The 15591-nt window shown below is 46.0% G+C and overlaps 1 protein-coding gene across 5 annotated transcripts in view; it reads left to right on the top strand.

Annotated features, from left to right (window-relative positions):
- Positions 1-11988, top strand: part of ALDH18A1 (aldehyde dehydrogenase 18 family member A1) — a 50993-nt gene extending 39005 nt beyond the window's left edge. For all 5 annotated transcript variants that reach the window (XM_003825394.6, XM_008950712.5, XM_024930415.4 and 2 more), the window contains 6 exons: positions 1307-1444; positions 3760-3955; positions 4058-4179; positions 6485-6671; positions 7631-7726; positions 10986-11988. In XM_003825394.6, the coding sequence (XP_003825442.1) occupies positions 1307-1444; positions 3760-3955; positions 4058-4179; positions 6485-6671; positions 7631-7726; positions 10986-11167 (921 nt within the window). In that variant the 3' untranslated portion in view covers positions 11168-11988. The remainder of the gene's footprint in view (positions 1-1306; positions 1445-3759; positions 3956-4057; positions 4180-6484; positions 6672-7630; positions 7727-10985) is intronic.
- The last annotated feature ends 3603 nt before the right edge of the window (positions 11989-15591 follow it).

Here is a 15591-nt window from a genome sequence, read left to right as displayed (position 1 = left end):
CTCTCTGGCCACATACCTGTCTTGCAGAAATGCCCCAGTGATGACTGCCAGACTCACCTCTGCTAGTAGAAATGGGCCTAAGTCTCTCTGTGGACTGTATCCATGAACTTTCTTTGCTACCACTCATCCATACCAGCTGATACCTCACAAGGAGCTGATAACTCATTAGCTAACTACAGCTAAGGCTCCTCATCTGGACTCAGCCCTGGATGGTTTCACAGAATCCATGAATCCTAAAAATTGTGTGCAATATTCTGTGTGTTTATGTCTGGAGAAAGTTTACTTAACTTTTATAAGAGGTAGGATGATCAGGTCAGTGTCACTCACTCTTTGCTCTAACAAGGCAACTAGCCCTCCTCCTGGATGGTTTACGTTTTCCTCCCCAGACAGGCATGTGGGAAAAAGACTCTGTTCTCAGCAGTCTCTACCACAGCTGCCCAGGGGCTGGCAGGAGCTCTGGTCTTCTCCAGGTTCTTAGCACCAAGCACTTAGAGCTCTCAGAACAATTCCAAGGCCAGAGTAGGATGTGGCCAGAGGAGCTGCCCAGCCTCAGCCTGATCAGATGAAGCAAGTGCTTCCTTACAGAGGTGGCTGAAGACCCTGTTCTCCACAGTGGGGGGTACCATGTGGCCCTGGCCACTTAACTCAGTTCTCTTTGCTTTATTTGTTTGTTTGAGACGGAGTCTCACTCTGTTGCCCAGGCTGGAGTGAAGTGGTGCAATCTCGGCTGACTGCAGCCTCTGCCTCCCAGGCTCAAGAAAGTCTCTTGCCTCAGCCTCCTGGGTAGCTGGGACTACAGGCACCTGCCACCATGCCCGGCTAATTTTTGTATTTATAGTAGAGATGGGGTTTCACCATGTTGGTCAGGCTGGTATCGAACTCCTGACCTCAGGTAATCCACCCACCTCGGCCTCCCAAATTGCTGAGATTACAGGCGTGAGCCACCGTACCTGGCCAACTCAGTTCTCTTTGCTAATGGTGCTAAGGAAGCCATATAGTTTAGTTGCTAAAATCCAGTGGTTTGTTCTGGAGTCAAACCACCTCAGTCTGGCTCCCATCCCTGTTATTTATAAGCTGTGTGACTTCAGGGAGTCATCAACCTCTCTGGGCTTCAGTGCCCTTATCTGTAAAGTAGGGGATAAAACAGGCACTTAATTCACTGCAGTGTTGTGAAGATGAAACAGCATAGACCTTATAAAATGATGAACACAGTGCTTAGCACAGAAGGAGTGCTTATGAATGCTAACATCACTGTTGCTATTACTGTTTGTCTCCTTTGATCCACTGCTCTCCCTTTGATCTGCAGGTGGCAGCTTTGGCTATCGCAAGTGGTAATGGCTTGTTACTCAAAGGAGGAAAGGAGGCTGCACACAGCAACCGGATTCTCCACCTCCTGACCCAGGAGGCTCTCTCAATCCATGGAGTCAAGGAGGCCGTGCAACTGGTAGGTCCCTGGGAATGCACCAAGTCAGGCCCAGAGGGGCCAGATCAGGTGTTTGGGAATTTAAAGCAAAACTTAGGCCACACAGAGCCAAGACACTACTACAAGCAGACTTGACACTCCAGCAGGCCTGTGAGCCTACAGACTTTAGGCCATTCTGCAGAGCCAGATGGGTCCTCAGTGGCTTAGGAAGGCCCCTCCCTTATAGCTGCGTCTTGGCACTGTTTATTTACAAGAATGTCAATTAGACCTTCATTCTTGGGTCACAAGGCAGCAGGAGTACCAGAACTAGAGTGTGAGGCCTAGGTTCCTGTCATTGGCAGAGTGATCTAGGGTAAGTCAGATAAGAAACTTTACAAAAGTTTGTCATAAACTGTCATGTGGTGTGTTGAGTATGAGATCATGCTGTTATCACTATTATTATTAAGGTCATCACTTTAACTGACCATTTCTCATTCTCCTCAACTGTCAAATGAAGTTTGATAATAATAGCTACTACTTGTGAGTACCTACTATGTGCAAGGCTCATTTTATCCGTTAACTCATTTGATCGTCACAGCAGTCCCATAAGGAAAATATCATTAATTATTAGACTCATTTTCTACATTGGGAAAAAACAGATTCAGAGGTAAAGTAATTCCCCAAGAGTCACATGGTGTTTGATAGAGTTTAGATTTGGACCTAGGCTGACTCCAGATCCTTTTTTTAGTTTGGCTCATTTGCTCCAACATTCCAGGATTCTGTTGGCTACTGGGAGGATGTCTACAAACCTGCTCATTACACACTCAGTGACCAGAATCTGGTTTTTTTCTTATGCCAACATAGTGGTTGGAAAGAGCGCAGATTTTAGGGATTCAAATCCCAGCCCCACCACTTCCTAGCTTACACAGGTGCCCTCCCTCCTTTTCTTCCTATTGATGTGTAACATACGTGCAGTAAAGTATACAGATCCTGTGAACCACTCTGTGACTGTTCACACACACACGTATAACCACCAGCCGTATCAAGATACAGAACAGTCCAACATCCTGGAGGGCCCCCTTGTGCCCTTCCCAGTCAGTATGTAGCCCCCTTCCCCACAAACTACTTTTTTGACTTCTGTCACATTAAATTACTTTTGCCTTTTTTTTTTTTTGAGACATGGTCTTTTTCTGTTGCCCAGACTGGAATTCAGTGGCACAATCTTGGCTCTCGGCTCACTGCAGCCTCGGCCTCCTAGGCTCAAGCAGTCCACCTACCTCAGCTTTCCTAGTAGTTGGGACTACAGGTGTGTGCCTCCAGACCTGACTAACTTTTGTGGGTTTTTTGTTTTTTGTTTTTTGTAGAGACAGAGTTTCACCATGTTGCCCAGGCTGGTCTCAAACTCCTGAGCTCAGGCAGTCTGCCTGCCTCAGCCTCCCAAAGTGCTGGGAATGTGCCACCACGCCCTGCCTTTTGCTATTCTTGAAATTTATATAAATGAGATCAAACAAAACACACGTTTATGTTGCCTGTCATTTGTTCGTTATGTCTGTGGCATTCATTCCCATTGTTGCATCTAGCAGTAGTTTTCTCATTTAATTGCTGGGTAGTGTTCCATTTACCTGCATATACTACAGTTCATCTTTTCTTCTCTTGATGAATATTTAGATTGTTTCCAGTTTTGGGCTATGTGGAATAAAGTTGCTGTGAACATTCTGGCACACATATATATTTATTATAAAAGTAATATGACCATGTGGAGAAAAATTAAAAATCAAGAGAAAACAAAATGCCCATAATCTCAGTATCCTCTCACAGGCTCTTTAAGTCATTCCAATCCACATCCCAGGGTAGAAGTTGCCATCAGAAGTCATGAGAACCATGACTCCCTAGCAAGACCAACCCAACATTTCCTCAATGCTGTGAATAGAAAACCAACAGAGAAGCCACTCCCTTTTGTGATCTTCATGGCCTGGAGTAGTGTACTGCATTTAACCTCCATAGATACCCCTTTGTGCTGCTTCTGGCATTTTAAAAATTGTCTGCCCTGTATTATGGCTAGCAGTACCCTAGTGCTGCCTTCCCTACTTGATGCTGAGCTCTTCGACGGCATGCAGTGTCCTGCGTGATATGTGATGTGGAGCACAGCACCGAATATATAGTGTTTGATAAGCATTTGCTGGACAACTTTTTGATTCCCATGATCGGGAACTTAATTTTGTTTTTAGAATAAGTTTTCACAGTGTCTCACTTAGTTCTCAGAGTGTACAGATGTTTATCTGTAAAAGGGAAGCTGCTGTTTTTATATTTTGTGTGGTCAGATGTCATCTTTATCTTTTTCTTCTTTCCTTCTAAAGGTGAATACCAGAGAAGAAGTTGAAGATCTTTGCCGCCTAGACAAAATGATAGATCTGATCATTCCACGTGGCTCTTCCCAGCTGGTCAGAGACATCCAGAAAGCTGCTAAGGGGATTCCAGTGATGGGGCACAGCGAAGGGATCTGTCACATGTATGTGGATTCCGAGGCCAGTGTTGATAAGGTCACCAGGCTAGGTGAGCTGGATGGGGTCTTCTCTTTCACAAGGGAGAAATATTACATCCTCTGCAGCTCTGGATCATGTCAATGGAAACAATTCTTTGCTCATCTTCTTTCAGTCAGAGACTCTAAATGTGAATATCCAGCTGCCTGTAATGCTTTGGAGACTTTGTTAATCCACCGGGATCTGCTCAGGACACCATTATTTGACCAGATCATTGATATGCTGAGAGTGGAACAGGTAAGAGTTCCATAGGACTAGTACATTACTTCCTGTCTTAGAAGCCTGTGGAATTAGACCAGGCACAGCCATACCATATAAGGCAGTTTAAGAAACAATATTTTTTAATATCTTCTGTGTACAAAGTTCCATGCTAAGTAAAGTGTGAGTAAAACACAACCCCTGCCCTCTAGTAGTCAAACCAAACCAATACACAAATAGCTTTATTACAAAGTGGAATGTGTTGTGTGCTAAAGAGGGTTCAAAGGTAAGACAGACCACATGGCACTATGCTGACTGAACTGTTTCTGGCAACCTTTTATTCACGTGTCAAGGTGTTCCCAAGCATATATTATTTTTTGGATTTGATTTGAAAAGATGGTGCAGAAACGTTTCAAACCAAAAACTTATGTACATTCACTGCCTCCCCCCAGTGTCTTTGGTTACCAGTATTAGTGTACTTAATGCAGTGATATTTGGGATTCAGTAATTTGTAGAATGTCTCCCTGGATTATGTTTTTACTATATTGTTAAGGTTGTAAACAAACCAAAAGCCAGTAAGTTTCAAATATAAAGTTGTGCTGTGTCCTAAATTCATGCCTGCAAGAAAATATAATAGATGCCCTCAAGGCAAAAATGGACAATCTGTTAAACTCTCTGCATGGATGCATTTTAAGCTTTAATTTCTGATGTCATAGTACACTTTCAGAATTAAATAAACCAGCATGGCAGTAGAGAAGGTGCTTGTTGGCCTTGGTTGCTTTGACTCTGAACATGTGTCTCTTCCCTTCCATCCTTTGACTGGAAAGGAAGGCTCCAGTTAGCTTATAAATGTGGCATGGTCCCAGTGAGAACTGGAAAGAATTGTTTTAAAAATGAAACTGTACTCCATGGATTACAAGGAAGTTAGATCACATGGTCATTCATGTTCGGGGACCTTACTTTACTTTGGTAAGGAAGCCTGTCGATTGGGCACCTGTGTTTGCCAAGCACCACAGTGAACTGGATTAGACAGGAGGAAAGCTCCCCTTTAGCCAGGACTAAATCCCTCCCCAGACCTAATTTGAACACACCAGTGGTATCCTCAGTCATTAAAATGAGGATGGCCTTGAAATTCCAAATCAAAATGAGTCACTGTGTGTACTTCATACAGCACTTTTGGATGGCAGAAAGTAAAGCTAGAAGGATGACTTGCACAGGGATGGGGTTCCAGTCCCCAAGGAACACAGAAGAAGTGAGATCCCAGATAAGAAACAATGGCAGGGCCTTGGGAATCATGAGGATAAGGCAGACACCGCTTATAACTTGAGCCAAGGCAAAAGCTTGATCCCAAAGAATCAAGGCATGAACCCTGTCCTGGGGATGTCTCAGAGAACAAGGTTTAAGTGGGATCCAGCTTGTGATTGGGATCCTCGGTGACCAGCCTCAGAATCCTTAAATTCCTCTAACCAGCAGCAGGATTAGAGCCAGAGCCTGGGGCTGAGCTGAACCTAGAGGTGGGGCCAGACTGACACAGTTGGAAATCAAATGAGTAGCCACAGTTTGAGGTGTTGAAAGCACCTGACCAAGTACTGCTTACCTCTAAAGCAAACCTGGGACTTCGCTAGGGTACAGGGAGTAGGAATGTATATGTGGCACCTCCCTTTTTCCACACGAGTCTAGTGCCTAGGTACCATATGCAGGAACTGGGATCTTTATTGTCAAGTATTCATTTTAGTAAAATGCCAGAAGTCAAGCCCTTGTGTTGATAACCCACTAAACGCCTTGCACATTCTTTTTTATTCTTTTTTTTTTTTCTTTGAGACGGAGTCTTGCTCTGTGCCCCAGGCTGGAGTGCAGTGGCACAATCTTGGCTCACTGCAACCTCTGCCTTCCAGGTTCAAGCAGTTCTCCTCCTGCTTGAACCTCCCAAGTAGCTGAGATTACAGGCACCTGCCACCATGCCCTGCTAATTTTTTTAGTAAAGACGGGGTTTCACCATGTTGGCCAGGTTGGTTTTGAACTCCTGACCTCGAGTTATCCACCCGTCTCAGCCTCCCAAAGTGCTGGGATTACAGGCGTGAGCTACCATGCCCGGCCCACCTTGCACATCCTTAACGTTCAAGGCTTCCTGCTTCAATCCCTGTTCCAACTGTCTTGAGGGCCCATTGCTGGCAAGTGGCCAGTCAGATCATGCTGGAGGGAGGAAAGTAGGACTAGTTCAGTTGTCGAGGCTACAGGAGCCACTTTGGGCTGTGGTTTTACAGGCTCACCTTTCTGTTCTATCCTAGAACTTGCTTATTTCAGTTGTTTTTATGTTGTTGCCCCTGGACTTCCTCTGTTCCAGGTAAAAATTCATGCAGGCCCCAAATTTGCCTCCTATCTGACCTTCAGCCCCTCCGAAGTGAAGTCACTCCGAACTGAGTATGGGGACTTGGAATTATGCATTGAAGTAGTGGACAACGTTCAGGATGCCATTGACCACATCCACAAGTATGGCAGCTCCCACACGGATGTCATCGTCACAGAGGATGGTCAGTGTCCAGATGCTTCCCGCATACAGTGTCTGCCTTTGCTGCTTTCTGATCCTGCTCCTCTTAGCCCCCCTTGGGCTGCAGAAAAACATCATTTGAGTAGGCTTATGGTAATGTTTAGTAGTGGTTGCATTTGGTACTTTGATGAGTGCTTTCACATCACTTTATTATATTGTCACAGCTGGAGAAGGAGGGGCAGGGATGATTAGCTCTGCTTCGAAGATGACTAACCCTGTCAGAGGCACTATCATTTAATGCGTGCAGCAAATCTTACAAGGTAGTTAAAATAAACCCATTTTACAGCTGAGGAAACCAAGGCAGAACCAACTCTGCACATTCATTCATTCATTTATTCCACAAATATATATGCAGGGACACTCCTGGGTGTCAGATACTGGAGCCTCAATGGTGGAGGATGCCAGTAGGGCCCCAATGAGGAATTTACAGTCAGCTAATTAGGGCACCAGAGCAGTACCACCTGTATTAACAGCCAACATTTACCAAGCACTCACTGTGTGCTAGGCACTAGGATGAGTACTCCCCAGGTGTTTCATCCTCTCTACAACCCTATCAGCTAGGTCATGTTGTAAGTCCCTTTTGACCCAGACACAGAGAGTTTTGTACACCTGCAGAAGGTCACAAAGCTAGCAGGTGTACAGCTGGAGTTCAGGCCTAGGCAGTCTGGCTCTGGAGCCCATAAGTAGGAAGTTTAGGCAGGTCACCTGCATGGGAGATCTGGATTCCAACTCAGTCTTTCCACAACACTGTGATTGATGAAGCTAACTTGTCTTCTTCCTGTTGAGATTTTTCACAAGCCTGAGTATTTAATATGTGAGAACACATGGAGAGGCCCCAGTGGGGACCCAGACCCTGCCCTGATCTGTCACCAGTCAATGGCTGGAAACAGGGATGTTCTCTGGGTATCATCCTAACTTGGTTTCTCCTTCTTTACCCTGCAGAAAACACAGCGGAGTTCTTCCTGCAGCACGTAGACAGTGCCTGTGTGTTCTGGAATGCCAGCACTCGCTTTTCTGATGGTTACCGCTTTGGACTGGGTAAGAAAGACTCTGGTTGGGAAGAAAGAAGTTCCTTGTGAAGCACTGGGTGGTCCAGGGGTATGTTGAGGTGGGGAAGACACCTCCCCTTGACTGTCACATGCTTGGTCAAGATAAGAGAGAAACAGGCTGGGTGCGGTGGCTCACGCCTGTAATCCCAGCACTTTGGGAGGCCGAGGTGGGTGGATCACCTGAGGTCAGGAGTTCGAGACCAGCGTGGCCAACATGGTGAAACCCTGTCTCTACTAAAAATGCAAAAAATTAGCCAGGTGTGGTGGTGCATGCCTGTAATCCCAGCTACTCGGGAAGCCGAGGCAGGAGAATTGCTTGAACCCGGGAGGCAGAGGTTGCAGTGAGCCCGAGATTACGCTACAGCACTCCAGCCTGGAGGACAGAGTGAGACACCATCTCAAAAAAAAAAAAAAAAAAAAAATAGAGACAGACTTCTGGCAAGGTAGGATTATCAGGGAGAATAATTAATGAAACCTCCCATGAGTTGGTGGAAGGCCTATCTTCTAAGCATTTCACATGCTAAGAAGGCAGGTACTTGTATTCATTTTTCATAGAGGGAGAATGAGATTCAGAGAAGTATAGTAACTTGCCCAGAGTCCCACAGCTGGCATTCAGACCCAAACTTGAGCAAGTCCAAAGCCTGGGTTCTCCCGCTACAGCGTGGGCAACCACAGCCTGCCTTTTTACACAGGCTGCGCCAGAGGTACATGCTGTGTCCCTTGAGAGCACTCCTTTTACAGACTTGTTTCGTCAAAATGGCACAGCCAGGTTGCCTCGGAGATAGGAAACCCCACAATGGTAGGACAAAAGAAGGTGCCGTGGGCCTAAGTACCAGCATCAAAACAAACAGGCCAGCCAGAAGTACAAGGTTACCTTCTACAGCAGACCTTGAAATAAAAAGCTTCAGAAGGGCACTTCTGTCCCTTTCCATTAGGTATAAAATTTCCAGCCCTCTGTCGTGTTGGGGTTATTTGGACAGTCTCTAGTTTTCAGGGGTACCAGTATATAAAACTCCAGAACGGGCGCAGTGGCTCACGCCTATAATTCCAGCACTTTGGGAGGCCAAGGCGGGCAGATCACCTGAGGTCGGGAGTTCGAGATCAGCGTGACCAACATAGAGAAACCCCATCTCTACTAAAAATACAAAATTAGCTGAGCATGGTGGCACTTGCCTGTAATCCCAGCTACTCGGGAGGCTGAGGCAGGAGAATCGCTTGAACCTGGGAGGCAGAGGTTGCAGTGAGACGAGACCGCACCATTGCACTCTAGCCTGGGCAACAAGAGCTAAACTCCATCTCAAAAAACAAAACAGACAAAAAACCTCCAATAATACATTTATGACACGTTTTCTGAATATTTGAGAATTATTTCAACCACTCAAAACATTTTAGGCCACGGGCAGTGGCTCACACCTGTAATCCCGGCACTTTGAGAGGCTGAAGCAGGAGGATCTCATGAGTCGGGGAGTTCGAGACCAGCCTGGGCAACGCAGCGAGACCTCCTCTCTACAGAGATGAAAAAATTATCCAGGTGTGGTGGCGTGAGCCTGTAGTCCCAGTTACTCAGGAGGCTGAGGCAAGAGGATCCCTTGAGCCCAGGAGTTCGAGGCTGCAGTGAGCTAAGATGATGCCATTGTACTCCAGCCTGGGAGAGAGTGAGGCCCTATCTGTATAACAAAACAAAACAGAAAGACACACATTTTAATCCTTCTGAACTTTTTGAGTAGATGATCTGCCTGGAGAAATAATTCTCACCAAATTGTTAAAAGGTTATGAAAGGGAATTTAACTCAGTTATTCTTAATCATGATACTCTTTATTTTTAGTTCCCCATTTGTATTATGTTGGGATTTTGATGTAATTATCACATCACTTGCATTGATCTTTATACTCTCCATGTACTTGAAAAAGAAATAGCAACATATTTTTAAGGGCTGGGGCACCCAGCATTCAAATGAAAATCCAGGATGAAGGAAGAACAAAAGATCATTTCATTGTCCTTCCAACACCAGCTCAGAGTGAAAGCTGGTTGAGTTAAATTCCTTGTGAAATGCATTAATGACAGTAACAGATTTTACTGAGCATTTACTACATTCCCAGCACTGTGCTAAATGTGTCGCAAGCATGCTCTCACTTCATTCTACAAAATGAATTCTCATTTTCCAGATGAAGAAACTGAGGCATGAGACATAAAGTTAGGTAGTATGTCCAAAGTCATGTGGTCTCTATGCTATTGAACCAGAATTTGAATCCTGCTGGTTTCACTCTCCTTGCCAACCACTACCCCAAGCACATCCCACCCCTACTGTGTCTCGTACTTGCTCTTCTCTCTGCCTGCAGCACCTCTGTCTGGTTTTCTCCAGCCAGCTCCTTCTCACTGTTCAGGTCCCAACCAAAAGGCACTTCCTTAGGGAGGCTTTCCCTGACCATCCTACCCAGCGTGTCCCCAGCTCCACCACACAGCCTCTGTCATAGCACCCATCACTGCACTTGAGCACCACAGGAGACTATTTACTCACCTGTCCTTTGGCTGCCTCGCCTGCTATAATATCAGTGCCACAAAAACAGGGCCTTGTATCTATTATTCACCACTTTATCCCCAGGGCTCAACACAGTGCCTAGTACATAGTACATGCTCAGTAAAGTTGTGATGATTGAGGGAACCCTGCCTCCACTGTATACAGTGCAGAACACCAAGCCAGGGCCAGGAAAACCCCTGACGTTCCCTAGGTCTGAGCTGGGAGCAAGAGGAAAGGGAATGAACAGTAACCCTTTGATGTATTCAGTAACTGTCTAATGAGTCCCTTGTGCTAAGACTTCTAGGGGATACCAAAAACATGTCCCTTTCTTTCTAAGATTTAAAGTATATTTGAGGAGGTGAAACCATCATGGTAAACATTGTCGTACCCCTCAAAACATGCCCAAATGTCAAAATATGGTATGCAATTCAGATGCTAAACTGATAAAAGAGACAGCACTTGTATTAATAGCATTGTCAAAATGCACTGGGGATAAAATACAGAAGAAGAGTCCACACACTGTTTCACGAGAAGGAGTGTATCATGATTTGTAGTAATTGAAGAACATGTTTATGGGAACAGGGTGACTCAGCTCTCCTGGGGAGGATGGATGAGGAGTTAGCAGGAAGAGAGGGTACCAAGTGAGGGGAAAGCAGCAGGGTGGGTCTGGGGCATGGACAGGAAGCAGAGGCTGGGAAAAGCTACATCTTTTATTCATGCTTTTTCACAGGAGCTGAAGTGGGAATCAGTACATCGAGAATCCACGCCCGGGGACCAGTAGGACTTGAGGGACTGCTTACTACTAAGTGGCTGCTGCGAGGGAAGGACCACGTGGTCTCAGATTTCTCAGAGCATGGAAGTTTAAAATATCTTCATGAGAACCTCCCTATTCCTCAGAGAAACACCAACTGAAAAGAGCCAGGAAAACCCGGGAATTTTCCAAAAGGTCTTCACGTTAAACTTGTCTTATCTCAGGAGAGAGCCCGCTCTTGTCTCCCAGTTCCTGGTAGGGTCTGCCTGTTGGAAAGTGTACCTGGATGCTTCTGGGCTCCGTTTGGCAATAGCAATCTTGGCTGATGTGCACAGTCTGGCTCCCAGCTCACCCTTTTTTTTTAAAGTAAGAAAATAGTTGCTACCGATAGGGACTTTGCCAAGTCCAATTATCTTCTAGGATTGAAAGGTGCATTTTCCCCATAAAAAAGGTGAGGAAAACCCATGGCTGCTTTGTATCACCTCAGTGACTTACAGTCCCCCTTGGCATTTAGTTGGTACTAGAGCCAGTCATCCTTAACAAATCTTTTCACATTTTATTTCTTTCACATGTAGTCATCTTCAAAAAGGAAAGATTTGGAATTTTAGAAAAGGGGCAACTCTTCTTTTTAGCATTCTCATCAGAAAGTCACAAAAATCGATGGAATCATTTCCACTGGGAGGATTGACCTTTTGTATTTATTTGTGGGGTAAATTAATAAGCATTCCAGATGCTTGCAGCTTCCTGCATCCAGGAGATGCTGTGTTCCCCGTGATGCAGCTGGAACCCAAGCTGCAGCAGGAGATGCAAGTTTCAGGATGTTCCCCACTGAGCTGGAGGAATATCTACAGCAGTGATGCTTGAAATTTTTGTATGAATTATTTTGTCGTCCTACCCTTTTTCTCCAAAACAAAAATTAGAGGATTATTTTAATACTTTGGATTCTTCCCCCTTTTTTGAGAAATAAAGTTTTTTATGAAAAGCCTGTGCATGATTGAAGTTTTCTCCCTTAATTGTTGTTACCCCCTTCCTTTTCCTCTCTTGTGACCCTCGTGCCCTGCTTGTGGGCATGGTCTCTTCTCTGGAAGCTGTCTGGGGAGACAAGACATCTGCCTCAACAGTGTTTGTTGGTGGAAGCAACATAGGCAGACCCCACAGAGGGACTCAGACGGGGAGACAGGAAAGGAAAACAGGAGATTAAGCCCCAAGAGCTTGAAGACTAACAGTGCAGTGAAGGTCTGAAGTTGGTGGGGTCCGACCTGAGCGAGCTCCCACGGTGGCACATAGCCCCAGCTGACATCCTTAGTTCACTGCATCCCCCCAGCTCCTCCCTGCCAGTCCTGTTGCCTCAGGATCACTTGACAGCTCGGACCCTCCCCACTCTCCCTCCATCTCTAGCTCCTGTCCTTAGGGCCCCTGGTGCCTGACAGTCTGCAGTTGAAAGATTTCATGGGGGCCTCCTAAAGAAATAAGCACTCGCTTACGATGCTGCTGCTTTTCCTCTGAGGATGTTTTACCAGCACAAGAATGATGGTGTCATGTGGAACATGTTCCCAGGCTGGCTGCACAGCCTGCCTCTCCTCCAGACCCTTACATGGTCTGGCAAGTCACCCTGACTGCCCTGCCCTCTGGATGAGGAGTTCTGGCATAGCTTGCCTGAAAAGGCTATAAACAGTCCTGCCTGAAACTGTCACAAATACCACAATAAGCTCCCAACCAGACAACAAATGCCCAGGAATCTTAAATAGAAGGCAGCCCAAGAGAGCTGGGGCCCTTGGGGAAGACCACTGAGACGGCAGGCCTGCATCTGGGCCCTGAGAAAGACCACTATCATCATCAGACAGAAACCCCAAGCTTCACTCATTAAACTGGCCTGCATCAGTCATTGCTATAAATGCACACATTGCGTTGAACTGCATGCCACAGAAACTTCAAAGAATTGGGGCTTGAACTTGATCATTCCTTTTTCTCTCATGTAAAAAGAGCTCTGGAGGTAGGCAGCTTCAAGGCTGACTTAATGCCTCCATGAAGGCCATCAGGCACTGGGGCTGCTTTTGATTTATGCTCTTCTGTCCTAGGGTAAGGCTCTTGTCCACATGGTAGTGGCATTCCAACCATCAGGACTGCATTCCAGCCAGCAGGAAGAAAGAAAAACCATAGGCAGAGGAGTGTCTGCCAGCTGCCCCTTCTAAGTGACATTCCAGGAAGACCCCCCTGCCCAGTGGCTTGACCAAAACTAGCTCATGGCCTACCCTCTCTAAAAGGGATCTGGGAGGTGTAGCTTTTTTATTTGGGCACATTGCAGCTCCAAGAAAGTAAGGGTTCTATTGGTAAGGGAGGAGGAAAATCGGATAGGGGAAGAAGATTATCCTAATTGATTCATGGAGCTGAGAGCAGGATTCATTCACCTAAACAGTAGGGCTGCTGGGGAATAAAAGAGGGCTGGGATGGCGGCCAGAGAGGTAGCCACAATGTCCCACTGCACTGCCTGACAGAGGAAATGGGAGGGAGAGGTGAGCAGACACTAAAGTTTCATGGTGCTATTTGCAGCCCAGTATAATGGAGGGAGCACTGAACTGGGACTCCAGAATTTTTTTTCCAGCTCTGTCACTGACTGGCATTGTGACCTTGGGTAACTACTTAAACATTTTTGCCTCAGTTTCCACACTCATGAAATGGGAGCTTGGATAAGCTTTCTAGTTAGATGGAGGTGTGGGAAGCTCTTCATCACTAAATTGCAAATTAGCTGAACAAGGTGTTTTTTATATCTGACATCCACAGCTGGCCAAGTCTTTGGTAGGCATTGAAAGCAAAACCCAACATCACTGACCCGCTCTTCACACACACACACACACACCCCTCTGCTATTTGCTGTATATGTGGGCCTCAGACTACTTCAAACTGTGGTTCAAGGATCATTGTGACAGAATGACCACAGGGCCTAGCTAAAACTGTAGATTCCCGCACCCAGACCTGCTGAGCCAAAATTTCTGAGGGTGGGACAAAGAATTGGAATTTTTAGCCCCTTATATGATTTATCTTAGCATTACCACTACTGTAAGTAACCTGAGAGTTTTGTTTTTCTTCCATAATGAGAAGTCCAGAAGTAGCTCAAGACCAACAGGGCAACTCTGTGATGCCATTAGGAACCCAGATTCTTTCCAACTTTCAGCCCTGACATTCTTAACTCCACAGCTTCCCTTGCACCGTGATGGCTGTTCCATCTCCACACCTGTGTTCCATCTATGTCCCAGTCAGGAAGAAGGGCAGGGGAAAGAGGCATGCACAGCTGAGTTCGCCCAACACACCCACATTTAAAGAGCTCTCCTGGAAGCCCCAGTAAGTGACTTCCCTTACATCTCATCAGGAGGAACTGTTTATTGTGGCCACATGAGCAACGGTAGCTGCGAGGACTGGGAAGTAGAGTTTTACAGCTGGGCACATTCCTGCTCAAACAAAAATCAAGATCCTCTTTGTGAGGAAGATGAGAAGATAAAAATCAGGTAAGCTACTACATTAGTGGGTAGCGATGTTAGGTACAGTTACCCCTAGTGACTTTCCAAAGAGATTTTCTTGGAAGGCTCTTTTGTTCCCTTGAACTCATTGATGAGTTTTGTAATGCGGGTTTATATGGGAAAGCTGAAGTGCTCCATAAGAGGTGGAGAAAAGACAAAATTCCCAGGCAGTTTTGGAGAGGAAAGAGTGAGTTGTAGGCCGGTGCAGTGGCTCATGCCTGTAATCCCAGCACTTTGGGAGGCCAAGGCGGATGGATCACCTGAGGTCAGCAGTTCAAGACCAGCCTGGCCAACATGGTGAAACCTTGTCTCTACTAAAAACACAAAAATTAGCCGAGCATGGTGGCAGGCGCCTGTAATCCCAGCTACTTGGGAGGCTGAGGCAAGAGAATCTCTTGAACTGGGACATGGCGGTTGCAGTGAGATGAGATCGTGCCATTGCAGTCCAGCCTGGGTGACAAGAGTGAAACTCCGTCTCAAAAAAAAAAAAAAAAGTGAGTTGTAGACTTGCCCTAGGCAGAGGCTACAGACTAAGGGTCAGTAGGAAATGAGGCTAGAGAAAGCTAAATGTAAGAAACAAAGTATAGGAAAAGCCATCTATTTTTAAACTGATGGCTTGATGGGGGTTGTTATGGACTAAATGTTTGTGCCCTTCCCAAATTCCTTCGTTGAAGCCCTACCCCTCAATGTGATGGTGTTTGGAGACGGGGCCTTTGGGAGGTAATTAGGGTTAGATGAGGTCGTGAGGGTGGGGCCCTCATGGTGGGATTGGTGCTTTCGTAAGAGATGCCACGTCTCTCAACAAACTGTTGGGTAAAAAGTAAAATAAGACTCTAGAGACCTTGACCTCCTGCCCTTCATGTGAGGACACAGCGAGAAGACAAAACAGTCTACTGCAAGCTAGGAAGCAGGGCCCTCACCAGGCACCGAACTGGCCAGCACCTTGATCTTGGACTTCCCAATCTCCAGACTGAAAAATAAATTTCTGTTGTTTGATCCACCTAGTCTATGATATTTTGTTATGGCAGCCCAAGCAGACAAAAACAGGAATAATTGTCTTGGAGATACCT

This window comes from Pan paniscus, chromosome 8 (genome assembly GCF_029289425.2).
Source record: "Pan paniscus chromosome 8, NHGRI_mPanPan1-v2.0_pri, whole genome shotgun sequence".
Classification (NCBI taxonomy): Eukaryota; Metazoa; Chordata; class Mammalia; order Primates; family Hominidae; genus Pan; species Pan paniscus.
Note: the sequence above shows the minus strand (reverse complement) of the source record. Positions and strands in the feature narration are given on the sequence as shown.